General features: G+C 40.2%; 1 protein-coding gene and 1 non-coding gene across 2 annotated transcripts in view; one reads left to right on the top strand and one right to left on the bottom strand.

Annotated features, from left to right (window-relative positions):
* Nucleotides 1-12,377, top strand: part of NDUFA8 (NADH:ubiquinone oxidoreductase subunit A8) — a 15,497-nt gene extending 3,120 nt beyond the window's left edge. The window contains exons 2-4 of the mRNA XM_003785267.2: nt 4,713-4,876; nt 8,249-8,414; nt 12,059-12,377. Of these exons, the coding sequence (XP_003785315.1) occupies nt 4,713-4,876; nt 8,249-8,414; nt 12,059-12,196 (468 nt within the window). The 3' untranslated portion in view covers nt 12,197-12,377. The remainder of the gene's footprint in view (nt 1-4,712; nt 4,877-8,248; nt 8,415-12,058) is intronic.
* LOC111723685 lies at nt 2,790-2,896 on the bottom strand. The gene has a single exon (XR_002772179.1). It is a non-coding gene; the product is annotated as a U6 spliceosomal RNA (small nuclear RNA).
* Nucleotides 12,378-13,618: the final 1,241 nt, after the last annotated feature.

Here is a 13,618-nt window from a genome sequence, read left to right as displayed (position 1 = left end):
AGGAGATGGCAAAATGCACAAGCGGGTTCTGTGAGTATTTTTTAAGTGCTGTGGGCACGATAGTTTGGGTCCAGAAGGCCTTGAATGCCTAGTGAGAAGTTTAGGCTTTATTCTGCTAGTAAGGCTGAATGAATCTTTTGAGGGTTTGGTTGCTAATTTAATAGCAAAGTAAAATAAGAATTGTCATTTAGGAAGATGGCTCTCCAGCAGCTCTGAAGAATGGATTGAAGAGAGGAAAAGGAAAGCAGGGAGACTAATCTCAGTGGCTGCTAAAAAAAATTAAGGAAGATGTTGATGACCCGAAACCTAATTGGTGACTGTGCTTACAAAGAGTAAAGAACAAGTGTATTAATATCTAGAATTGATCAAACTTAGCAATGGATTAGATATTGGAGGCAAGAAAGGTGGAGGAATCAATGTCAGATTTGCAACCTGGCCTCGGAGTGGGGAAGCCAGAAGAAAAAGGATTGGGGAGCAAATTAAGCACATTTTAGACCTAATTGACCTAGGAGTTATGGCATATTCCCATTGAAAAGGTAGTCAGAAGCTTTGCTCTGGAAACTCCTTGGACACATTGACAATTTTGAGTAAAAATAAAAGTAACAGCGGATACTTAACAATGTACTTTGCATGTGCTAGGCACTGTTCATAATTCTTAATGTATTTATTAATCCTCCTTTCTATAAAATAAGTGTCATTCTCCATTTTACATAAATTAAGGAGAATGTAAGGTGTGATATAAATTACAGTTACAGTTTAAGGAAGCAGGAACAGGACTAGGAGATTGATTGGCTACAGACTGTGACTTTCTCTGTCTTACTTTTGGCACCTGCAGACTGTGTAACCCTGCTGTGCAGTGAGGCTCTTGTGAGAATAAATGAGGAAGGATGTTGAATTCTGTGTTCTTTGAGACAAAGAGAGCTGAATGAATTTGAGAGAGTATTCACGATAAGCAGCTGTGAAAGGATGTTGTTTCTGTTGGAATTTCATCAGTCTTAGTGAAGAAGCAGGTGAGGGGATATGGTGACATCTCTAGTTCTTTGTCACCTCAGTGGTGGTGACGTAAAGGGAAGAAGCCTGATTGGAGGTCACAGTCTCTGTGTTTCAGTTCTGGGGTTGCTCCTGACCCACTGTATCATTTTGAGCACCTCTCTCTTTGCATCAGTTAGGAAAGAGATTCAATGAATGGCTCTCATCCTTGACTTCCCTGTGGCAGGCATGGCATTTTACAGGTTCACCCACCTGGGTATACCCTCCTTTTGATAAGATGTCTGCGTTTGTAGGAAAGTAAAACAAATAATGCCACAGGCTTTTATGGGCTTGATAGCCATGGGCATTTGAATAATTAAATCAGCCACTTAAGATATTTCAAGGCATTTGACAAGGAAGCCAATATAGCTAACTTAATTTTTAAAATATATTAAGTTTTAAAATAAATTTGCATTTTGATTTTTATTCTCCTGGCTGTTTATAGATAATAAAGCAAGCAAATGTGTACCACTCAATTAAATAAATTCTTTTATTTTCAGAAACTTTAATGCAAAAAGTTTACAGATCTTTAATTTGAATTTATTTGCATCCCAGTTTGAGCCAGAGGGAAATCCTGTCTCTACAAAAAATGGAAACATTAGCTGGGCATGATGGTGCTACTTGGGAGGCTGAGGCAGGAGGATTGTTTGAGGCCAAGAGTCAGAGGCTGCAGTGAGCTATGACGATGTTACTGTATTCTACCCCAGAGGGACACAACAAGACCCTGACTCCAAAAAAGTAAATAAATAAAACAAGAACAAATTTACTAGAGTTGTCATGGCAAGTTTCACTTACATCATAACTTTGCTTTGCTAATTATAACAGTTATAACATTAGCAGACTTAGTCATAATTCTCCTTTCTATAGTGTATAGATAAATTACTCTTATCTTTCCTTTGGTGTTTGTCTTATTAATAACTTAAGCTGTGTCAGTGTAAAAATAAAATTATACACCATTCTCACATAAAATCCTTAATTTTGCAAATTAAATCCACTAATGTATTAAAGCATAGTACTGTGATAGGCAAGATATTATTTTAGAAATACAGTAGGTCCGTTTAGGTAATATGTTACTGCTCTGTTTACCTTTATAGATTAATGAAAAGGAAGCCTAGAAATTTCATTCTTTCTGGGTGGAGAAAATAACACCATTAAAACAAAATCAGTTAGGATTAGAAAAACTTGCTTAGCAAGGTATAGCCAAACTATATCCCAGATGCCAATAACAAGTATTGCACCAAATTATGCTTTAAAGCTTACAAAAAGACGAAGTTATTACTGTTAGTGCTGTTCATCTGAATTGTCCTGGAGGATTTGATCAGAACAATAGATAGGAAAAAAGAATAAGAAGAAAAACATAAATAACAGAAAGGAAGAGAAATGGTTTTTCTTTGTAAATGGTAGTTTAGTTTTTCTGTTAATCTTTTTGGATTTTGTATCAAAACTAAAAGTTCAGTAAGATGTCTAGAGAGAATATACAATGTATAACCAGTGAGCAGTTTGAAAATGTAGTGGAAAAAAATCCTATATGTAGTGTAGTATTGGAAATGCTAAAATACTGAGCTATAAACAAGAAATGTGCAAGGCTCCTATGTGAAGGAAGCTGTAATTTTTTTTTTTTTTTGCAAGTGATCTACATAATCTTTTTTATTTTGAAAATTTTTTTTTTTTTTTTTTATTGAATGGCAACTATGCACATCAATGCACCTCTGGGGTACAGTGTGGGGTCTTCATATGCAATCTGAAATACTTCCATCAAAAAAAATATGGAACGCTTCACGAATTTGCGTGTCATCCTTGCGCAGGGGCCATGCTAATCTTCTCTGTATCGTTCCAGTTTTAGTATATGTGCTGCCGAAGCGAGCACAGGAAGCTGTAATTTTAACTGAAGGACAAGAATTACCTGAATATAAATAAGTGGGGATGAGAAGGTATAATTCAGGTATTCTTATCTGTTTTGTAACTGTTGTATCTCCATTGGCAGACAGACTGAATGCCCAATAGCTACTTGTGCTAATTTGGGGTGTTTGGTGTACATAGTGAACATTACATTTACTTACTATTGCTTAATAGATGGAGAATTGACATTTTTACAGTATTAGATCTCTGTTGAAAACAAAGTCCCTGCCCCCTTGGAGCTTATATTCTAGTGGTCACGAGTAGACACGTGAGTGACTACTGTTAGTTTATGTAAAATGATTAGGGAAAGGCTCTCTGGGGACAGGATATTCGAGCAGAGACCCACTATTATAAAAGTGCCTGTTGCCTCCTAATATATAACTAAATTCAATGCAATTCAAATGCAAATTAATTGGGGCTGGTGTTCATCTAAAAGAATAGCGAAGACAGTTTTGGAAAGGAAGAGTATGGCTCAGCACCTATGGCTCAACCGACTAAGGCGCCAGCCACATACACCTGAGCTGGCGGGTTCGAATCCAGCCCGGACCCGCCAAACAACAATGACGGCTGCAACCAAAAAATAGACGGGCGTTGTGGCAGGTACCTGTAGTCCCAGCTGGGAGGTGGAGGCAGGAGAATCGCTTGAGCCCAGGAGTTTGAGGTTGCTGTGAGCTGTGATGCCACGGTTCTCTACCAAAGGTGACAGCTTGAGGCTCTGTCTCAAAAAAAAAAAGAAAAGAAAAGTCAGAGTAAATGCCGGCAAGGTGGCTCATGTCTGTAATCCTAGCACTTTGGGAGGCTGAGGCAGGTAGATTGCCTGAGCTCACAGGTTCAAGACCAGCCTGAGCTAGAGTAAGACCTCGTCTCTAAAAATAGCTGGGTGTTGTAGCAGATGCCTGTAGTCCCAGCTCCTTGAGGCTGAGATAAGAGAATCACTTGAGCCCAAGAGTTTGAGGTTGCTGTGAGCTATGACAGTACTGCACTCTACCCAGGGCAACAAAGTGAGACTCTTGTCTCGAAAGAAAAAGGAAGAGTAAAGAGGATGGTACTCTGAGGTGACAAGATGTTCTGTTTAAATGACAGTCATTAACACATTATGGTATTGGTCTGGGAAGAGGCAGTACAGAAAAGGGACTAGCAGGACCCTTGCTGTAGCAGCTATTCCGTAGGCCCTGGACTGTTTGCAGTTCTCTGTGAGCTAGCTGTAACTACACCACATCTTTCTTCTCAAGAAAATGTGCTGGACTGTGAGGGAGGGAGACTGGTTGGCATGGGTACTAGGGTTGGCAACCTTGTATATGCTCTAAGTTATGATTTTTTATAATTTGCCGGTTTTAGTACTTTGTTATTAGTTAAAATAACTTGCTGGACTACATGTTCTTTCTTACCCCTTCTAGTCTCTCATTTTCTATGATTCTCTAGTCCACTGGGAATTTTCTTCCTAGAGTGGAAGCTGAGCAAAGCTCCCCAGAGTTGTTTCCTGCCCCTCGATCCCAGAAGCCTCTATTCTCCTTCACATCTCTAGCCTCTCTACCTAAATATCTAAAGATGTTGTTAGGGCTACCTTTTGTCCTCTCTCAAATGGGGATTATGATGTCAGCTCAATCAAAATATTGTAAAGGTGAGCTTTGTGATCTCTAAACCACTGCAGACGGTCTTTAATTTTCTTGGTAAAGTCAGACCAGTGCCATGTTTTGCTCTTTGTTTTGATCAGCATGAGGTAGAGTTGAGAAAGTGATCTTCTGTCTCACAGTCTGGTCTTTCTCCCATCTTTCCTTTCCCAGGTGAAAGTCAGTTCTGCTGTGCTTAAAGCTGCAGCCCATCACTTTGGAGCTCAGTGTGATAAGGCCAATAAGGAGTTCATGCTCTGCCGCTGGGAAGAGAAGGATCCGAGGCGGTGTTTAGAGGAGGGCAAGCTGGTCAACAAGTGTGCTTTGGACTTCTTCAGGTAAAAATCTTTTGGTATCAATGTCTCCAGGTATTCTTTTTGAGACAGAGCCTCAAGCTGTCCTCCTGGGTAGAGTGCCGAGGCATCACAGCTCACAGCAACCTCCAACTCCTGGGCTCAAGCGAGTCTCCTGCCTCAGCCTCCCAAGTAGCTGGGACTACAGGCGCCCACCACAACGCCTGGCTATTTTTTGGTTGCAGCCGTCATTGTTTCGGTGGGCCGCGTTGGATTTGAACCCACCACCTTAGGTGTATGTGGCTGGCGCCAAGCCACCTCCAGGTAGTCTTAAATGAATAAGTGAACATCTGGCTAATAAAGTGGAAGGATAATTTTAGTAGGAAGTGTATAGATTTTGAAATCAGATAGACCAAGGCAAACACTCAAATTATATTTGGTTTTGTTTTTATTTTTATTTATTATCTGGCAAGTTCTTTAATCTCCATGAATCTTAATTTATAAATTGTGAAATAATACCTATCTTATACAGCGTTGCTATGAATAATTTGAAAGGGCACCTAAAGAGCCCTTTGTCATAGAGCCGGTTGTACTTCAGCAGGTAAAATGCTCTGCTTGGTCAGCCCTAAAGTGAGGTGTAGACTTAGCTTTATCCAGACCACAGTGCCAAGAGACCAGGAGGGGTTGTTCCCCAAAGGTAAATTAGAAGGGTGTTGCAGAAGAATAGGGAGTGAACCACAGATGTCCACTACAGTGACGCTGGAGGAGAAAATCAAATACCGTAGCATAGCAGCTGCTCTCCTTCTTTCTTGCTGCTGCTGTCTTTGTCTCCATGCAAAGATATTTTAGTGGTTATAATTATGGCATGTGTACAGTTACAAATTCATTATTCACTTGAGATTATTGGAAACATTCTTTCACAATGCTGTGTAGTCTTTATGACCATCAGTTTTTAATGGCTGCATAATAGTCCATTAGTAGATAAACCGACCGTAACATATCATTCTTTTTATTGAACATCATTGTTAATTGTTGTTAGTAGGCATTCAGTAGATTTTGATTTTTTTAGATTAAATCTGTGGTGATTACTTTTGTGTATAGATCTTTTTCATCTTTTAATTAATTCTTTGCCATAGATTTTTTAGTGAGATTATTAAAGGCTTTCAACATTATTTATGGCTCTTCAACTTCTCTTGCTTTTTTTTAATTTTCAAAGTTGGATCAGTTTATGCTATCCTCAGCGCTGTTTCCTGGTATGCATATTATTTAAGCATTTGGTAGATGGCAAAGTGCTACCTTGTTATGCTTTAGTTGAAGTCGATTTGATTGCTAGCAAGATTGTGTATGTTTATTTATTTATTTTCTGCTGTGTCTGGTGACTCATGCCTATAATTTTAGTTGCTCTGGAGGCTGAGGTGGGAGGTTCACTTGAGACCAGAAGTTTAAGACCAGGCTGGGCAACATAGTGAAACCTCTTATCTAAAAATAAAAATAATTTTTTTTTTTAATTTTCTAAAAGAACTTCGGCAAAGTAGAGATAGTACATTTTAAGGGGGAAGTGTTTGGATTTCACAAATTCCCAAGGTCCCAACTGCCTCTATGAGAGGAATTTCTCACTGCTGACGTTGCTTGTTGTAGGCATAGTGGATAGTGTCTGTAGGTGTGAGTGACAGGGTCCAGAGCAGGGTGTCTCTACTACTAGACTAGTGGTTTGCAGCGCTTCTGCTGCTGCAGCATTTTGGAGGAATACAAACTCGCATTGGAAGTGGTAGCTTTCTCCCAGAGTGATTTTCAGGTAGAGGTTAGGTGGGTGCAGGATATACTTATAATAACTGGAAGGGGTACCTAAGAAACTGGTGACATTGATGGATAACCAGGTGGGGAACTGAGTGGCTGTCAGGCAGGAGTGGAGAGCTTTTCACTATGTACATCCCTTAGACCATCTCTGAGATTCCTCCTTCCTGAGACATATCTTTTTTTTTTTTTTGAGACAGAGCCTCAAGCTGTCCCCCTGGGTAGAGTGCCGTGGCATTACAGCTCACAGCAATCTCCAACTCCTGGGCTCAAGCGAGTCTCCTGCCTCCGCCTCCCAAGTAGCTGGGACCACAGGCGCCCGCCACAACGCCCGGCTATTTTTTGGTTGCAGCCATCATTGTTGTTTGGCGGGTCCGGGCTGGGGATTCGAACCCGCCACCTTAGGTGTACGTGGCTGGTGCCTTAGCCGGTTGAGCTATAGGCGCCGAGCCAAGAGACATGTCTTTTTTATTGTTGTTGAGACAGAGTCTCACTTTGTCATCCAGGGTTGAGTGCTGTGGCATCATAGCTCACAGCATCTCAAACTCTTAGGCTCAAGCGATCCTCTTGCCTCAGCCTTCTGAGTAACTGGGACTCCAGGTGCCCTCCACAACACCCGGCTATTTTTAGAGATGAGGTCTCACTCTTGCTTAGGCTGGCCTCGAACTTATAAGCTCAAGCGACCACTGTCTCGGTCTCGGCCTCCCAGAATGCTAGGATGACAGGCGTGAGTCATCATACCCAGCTGCTGAGACACGTTAAATACGATTCGTGTGAGAGATTCCTGGAGTATGGCAAGTAAGCACTTCAGTTACTCCTTTGGGGAAAGGAGGCACTCTGAATTTATTCCACTGCCTCAAATATGGCTTTTACATAAAAAGATGGTATTTCATTCTTGTTTGAATTTGCATTTATTTTATTCCTAGTAGTGTTGAATGATAAGAGAAGGGGAATTTTACAAAATAACTGAAGCTTATCCCTTATATGGATAAAAGTTACATTTTCTCCATCCATTTTTGATGGCCATAAAATAAATGTATGTTACCCTGCTTAACAGAGAGCACCAAATGTAATTTAACTTTCTTCTTGATAACAAAGATTATTGTTTTTGTTCAGTGCATTAATAGGATGAGAATCTTGAGCTTTTGAGGAGTGGAGGGCAGTTTACCTCTCTGCTAATCCAGGATCTTGTTTGTTAGTTTGTGTACTTTCTATAATTCTGTCTCCTTTTTTGCCATTGTCTCTTACCTCTGACGTCTATCAACATACCTATGTCAGATTATGCCTTCTTCGCTTCTAAATTTGCTAAGCTGATAATCTTTAAAATTGGCTCTAAAGAAAAGAATAAATAGGTCCCAAGTGAGGAATTCCCCTCTGAGTGAAATACATGTGCTTTAGGCTATGCTTTTTTCTGTTTGCTGCATAAGGAAATTAGATTTTGTTCCTCAGAAATCTTTTTTGTTTACTTATTGGTTCTCAACTTGAGGATGTTTAAGTTGTTATGTAAATAAGGTTATTCCCCTACCTTTCAAAAACATGGCTATGTATTTGAGATCTGTACCTATCTTTTCCCCACTTTTCTTTCTTGTAAAGCACTGCCCCTAACCTAGACTTCTTTCTCAGGCAGATTAAGCGTCACTGTGCAGAACCTTTTACCGAATATTGGACCTGCATTGATTATTCTGGAGAGCAGTTATTTCGTCACTGTCGCAAACAGCAGGCAAAATTTGACGAGTGTGTGCTGGACAAACTAGGCTGGGTGCGGCCTGACCTGGGAGAACTGTCAAAGGTAAAAAAGATTCCTGCTGGAAGTCCCACTCTGACTCAGGGCTGGGATGAAGGCAGGAGGTGGTCAGAAGAGGGTTTCTGAATACATTTATGTAAACACCAAATTTATACCAAACAGATTCACTAGACAGTACTTACATACAAATCCAGATGGGAAGCTTTTTTTAATCGAAGTATTCCTTTAAATAGATCTTTCTGCATGTGTAGATTTGGTTTGGGTTAATTAGCTAATAAGAGAACAGAAGGGAGTAAAAGAGGATAAGCAAAAGTGTTAGTGAAACACTATCAGTTGAAAACATTACTGAGGGTATTACAGAATTCAGAGGGAAATAGGATCAAATATACGATATTATTTGGGAACATACCTAAAGATTTTAGAAGTACATGCCTAAAAGTTGTATGTTTTTCTTCTCTTTCTTTTGTATTTCCTGTGTTGTGTAACCACCATCTCTTGAAACATCAGAGGTAGAAACTTGAATGTCTTTATTTTTTGCTTCCTCTTCTTTCTTAATTCCTACAGTCATCATCCCCTATAGATTAGCATCTCTTGGAATATTTTTTGCATCTTCTCATGTACTTACTGTGTTATCTTTACTGGAGTTAACTTGGTTTAACGTGAATTTCTGAGAGAAGTGGGTGTATCAGTTTGGGATTTTAGAGGACTGCATTCTTTGATTAAAGAATATAGGATAAAGTTATAACTTCATGATAGGAGTGATCTGTGTAGGTGGAAGGTAAATCATACATTACTTTCTTTTAAAAATCTCATAGTAATTTCCCATTGCTTGCAATATAAAGCATTTCCCCCATACCTGGCATGCAGCCGCTTTGTGATCTGACCCATACCTGCTGCTTCAGCCTCAGTGTCCTCCATTCCCTCTGGGGCAGCACAAGTTTTCTCCTCCTCTCTGCAAGGAGAAAAACTAAGGTTTCTGTGGAGACAGATAATAGATTTGAATCTTGGTTCCACTACTTAATTGGTATGGGATTTTTAACACATTGCTTTACATTTCCTGTCCTGTTGCAGCTATGAAATGGGGGCCAGGAATAAGCCTTATTTTTCTGTGAGATTACTTTAGAGAGCCCACGTGAATCCCTAGCATAGTGTTTGGGCACATAGGTTCAAAGTTAACGTTAGTTCCTTCTTTTTGTTATAGCATCTGTTAATAGTTGGGTCATAAGCTTGGTGTCATGAGTAGAGTAATGGCTAAGCACATGGTTTTTTTTTTGTACCTGGCATGATTATCTTTACATCAGATACCTTCTTCTGAAGCACTGAACAAATCATTTTAAAGTTTGTGATTCTAAGTTGGAAAGTGGTGAAACTTAGATAACTAATAAGTCATGCTATTAAGACAGCATATTTATTCCTGAATCTCTGTATTAATATATATTTTTAAAATTCTGTAAAATGAAAAAAAAATTCTCTTAACTCTTTTCAAAAGTGTATTTCTTTAAGAGGATTATCATTTTAGTTATATTTAAATTAAGTATCCAGTTACTTTTTAGAAATGTGATTGCATGAAGCCTAAATTTTAGCTTTATTCACTTTTGCTTTCTTTTCCCATTGGATTACCTACCCTTCCCTCCTACATTCTGCTCTAAGAATTCTCAGGTGAATTCTTAATTATTTACTCTAAGCTTAGATGTTATATCTTCCTTGGAAGTTTCTGACTTTCTTAGGCAGAATTGTTCTCTCTTACCCATAATTCCATCATCCTCATAATATTAAAAATATTTTTTAAATGTCTTAACACAATAACTAAGAAAATGACATGAAGGCTATGTTAACCAGTTTGATGAAAATATTTCAGATTGTATATAGAACCAGCACACTGTACCTCATGACTGCATTAATGTACACAGCTATGATTTAATAAAAAATAAATACTAATTTTCTCTATTGAGAACCTACAGTATCCTATACATTGGATACTGTATGTATATTATCCTACTTCATCCTAATAACACTCTGTGCTACTAATAGCCCCATTTTATATGTAGGAAATGGAAGGATGAGTGGGCTGCCCAAAGTCACTTGCCTACACCTAGTGTTTAGTTTGGTTACATCCCTTCTGCTTTGGGGGATGGTACAGAAGAGGAAGTTGCTTTTGTTCTGTCCTCAAAAATTTGTTATTAAAAGGGGTCCTTAATAATTTCCAAGTTTGAGAAACATTTTTCTAGATTTATTTCATAAATATCTTGAATTCCTTAAAGTGGCTTCATGTATCAGCTAGAGGCGTTTGGAATACTGTCAAGCTTTCAGGAACCTGTAGTGATCTCTAATCATGGCAGGGAGATGGGAAGCTGTTTCAAAAGCAAACAAACAAAAAGCCACTCTGGACTTGAAGACTTGGGCTCCAGCTCAGACATTACTGTGTATCTTTGTCTCAAGCAAGTCAATTCTTCTGGTATACATCTATGAACTAGAGATGATAGGGCCTCATAGAGTACTTATAACAATTGTGTGATTGTATCCCTGAACGCTCTCTTCATAATAAATGGTTTCTGAATTCATACATCTAGAAAGATTAATCTGGTCATATTATAGTATATGGGGTGGCTTAGAGTTCATACTAGTAAAGTAATAATCAGAAGATTGTTGATAACCGTGGCCTTATGTCTTCCCACTTACCTGGGCCTGTTGCTTTATCTTTAAAATGAGGACAGTTTCTGCTGGCTTTCTGATGAGGATATTTGTCAACATCCGGGGATAATGGGACTGTAACCATTTCTGTTTCTCTGTCCCTGTTCCACTTCAGTACTTCGTCATCTCTCCTGGCCTATGAGCTCAGCTCTCCAATTCTAGTCTCACCTCTCCAAGATAGCTTCTACATTTTCTGGCCTACAGATGTGATTTACTTTCCTGCTTTAGTAACATCAGGTTAACATTGAGTCACCTTTGTATATCGTTCTGTAGCCTTCATCATTTGTTCCCTGTCTACTAGGGTAGTCTAGTGAAAAGAACAGGCTTTGGAGGAAGCAGATCTGGCTTTGTGTACTAGTTCTTCCACTGTTAGCTAGGGGGCCTCAGTAACCCCCCCCCACCCCCCCCGCAAAGTGACCTCATGGGAGTGTGAAAATGGTGTGGAATAATGTGCCCAGCGTTATTTCTAACAAGTGCTTGGGGAGGTGCTCCATCTCCCTCCATTCTTCAGTAGCCTTTCCTTTGACCGCTCTGTCTTTATATGTACTGTTTGTTTACTTGGAGTGTCTTTTCCTCCCTCATCTTCCTGGCTACTCCTGCTGAAACTTCAAGGTTAAGCTAAATGCTCCTCTTCAGCAATGTCCCAATATTTAGAGGTGCAGAGTCCTTGCTCCTGTAACATGCGGTTCATGCCTTCATTGTGGTCAGTAGGTAATATGGGAAGAAGGAAGTCTGGGTTGACGTTCTTGCCTGTCTTCCTCACTGGACTGTGACCCCTTGAGGACCGTGGATATCTTGTTCCCTTCTGTATCTTTAGCTGCCACCACGTGGAATGATGTAAACTGGGCTGTCCTAAGTGTTGATTCTGAATGTGATTTTTAAGTCAGGGAGCTACTGGGCAGCAGAGGTAGAGAGGAGACACCAGGAGTGGAGTGTATGGCCTCAGACTTGCCCAGCCTGACGTCCAACTTTGCTTTTTCTTTCTTCACTCTTACCAGGTCACCAAAGTGAAAACAGACCGACCTATCCCGGAGAATCCCTATCACTCTAGACCAAGACCAGCGCCCAACCCTGAGATTGAGGGAGATCTGAAACCTGCTAAACATGGCAGCCGCTTTTATTTCTGGAGCATGTGAAGATGGGTCCGTGGCCCACCCTCAGTCACGCGCCCAGATGACAACTGATGAAAACGCCCTGCAGTTTGCATGGGCTGATAGTGTGTTCTTTCCGGGATTACAAACATTAACAAAAAAGTTAATTTATGTGACTTGGCAGTTATTCTATACCATTTCCTGTCCATTAAAATTTTAAAGGAAACATTTGTATTTTATTATGTTTTATGTGACCTTTTGGCCTTTAAAGATGACTTCCCCTTGCTTTTTGTTCTTGTGGTCCAGTCTGCAGAAGTGTGGCAGGAGAGCCACATTAGATCATGGAGAAATGACTGGGTAAGGGGAAGACTTTGTATTTGAGACAGCTCTTTGGGTGTGTCTGTGTTCACACATTTTGAAGTCTCAACTCTTTCTCCTGTCCAGCATCTCAGGCAAATAGATTTTCCTAAAGGTCATACAAGGAGAGCCTCCAGGATAGAAGTGAAGAAATGCTGGGGCCTCTGACTCTGCATGGGAGGGGCTCCTGGCTGGGTCTCATGCAGTCTTGCTCAAAGTTTCTTAAAGAACCGAACTTCCACCACTTCCCCTTGATATCCCATCCTCAAGCATTATAACCCAGATGTTTTTCCTGATAGACAAGGGAGGTGGAGGCTGAGCTTCCAACTCCAAAGCCAGGAAGTCTGGAGGTCTGAGTGTCAGTTCCAACCTTGGGTGTGTTCCTTAACCTCTTGTGAGAGGTTGAATTTGAGGACAAACTAAAGGACACATGCTTATCTACCTCCTGGGCAGGTTAAAGCCACAAGAGTTTATAAAGCTCTTTGGTTCAAAGCACTATAATGTCTTTTTTTTTCCCCCTTTCATTTAATTCCTTTTTCGCTACTGGCTGTTTCCTCTGCATTTGATGAGTAACCTTATGCCTTCTGGTGGTGGCTTTAAATTGCATATGACCCTACATAAGTTATCTCAGCTCCCTGAGGCCTTGGTTTCCCATTTGCCCAGCTCTAAAAAACAAAGTAATTGGATAAGAGTCTTTCCAAAGGTCTTCTGACTCCTGTTCTAGATTCTTATACGTAGGGAGATTGCTGTGAGGCACTAGGCAGTTGAGAGGCAGGGTCTGATGCCTGACTTGTTAGGGGAGTTCACAGAAAAAGCATTGTGTGACCTGCCATGCCCCTCCCATGCTGACTCCACAGTTGGAAGCATTTTGGGTGGAACTTACTCCTACCTGTTCTGCAAAAGTTCCTTGCCAGGCATCTTTTCCTCAAATACTCCAAGTTTTAATGAAAAAAAAAAAAAAACCCAAAAAAAAGGGTCTTGCATTTTTTAAATGACTGGGGCAAAATCCATTAACCTCTTGGTGGCCAAGTAATTGGCAGTAAGCTTTGGTGGGTAAAATATGAGTGTGGCTACAGATTGGCATTTATATCATACTTCAAGCCGCATGTT

Source organism: Otolemur garnettii, unplaced genomic scaffold, assembly GCF_000181295.1.
Source record: "Otolemur garnettii isolate 467f Iridium unplaced genomic scaffold, OtoGar3 scaffold00014, whole genome shotgun sequence".
Classification (NCBI taxonomy): domain Eukaryota; kingdom Metazoa; phylum Chordata; class Mammalia; order Primates; family Galagidae; genus Otolemur; species Otolemur garnettii.
The sequence above is the reverse complement of the archived record's forward strand: the minus strand, read 5'-3'. Positions and strand labels throughout refer to the sequence as shown.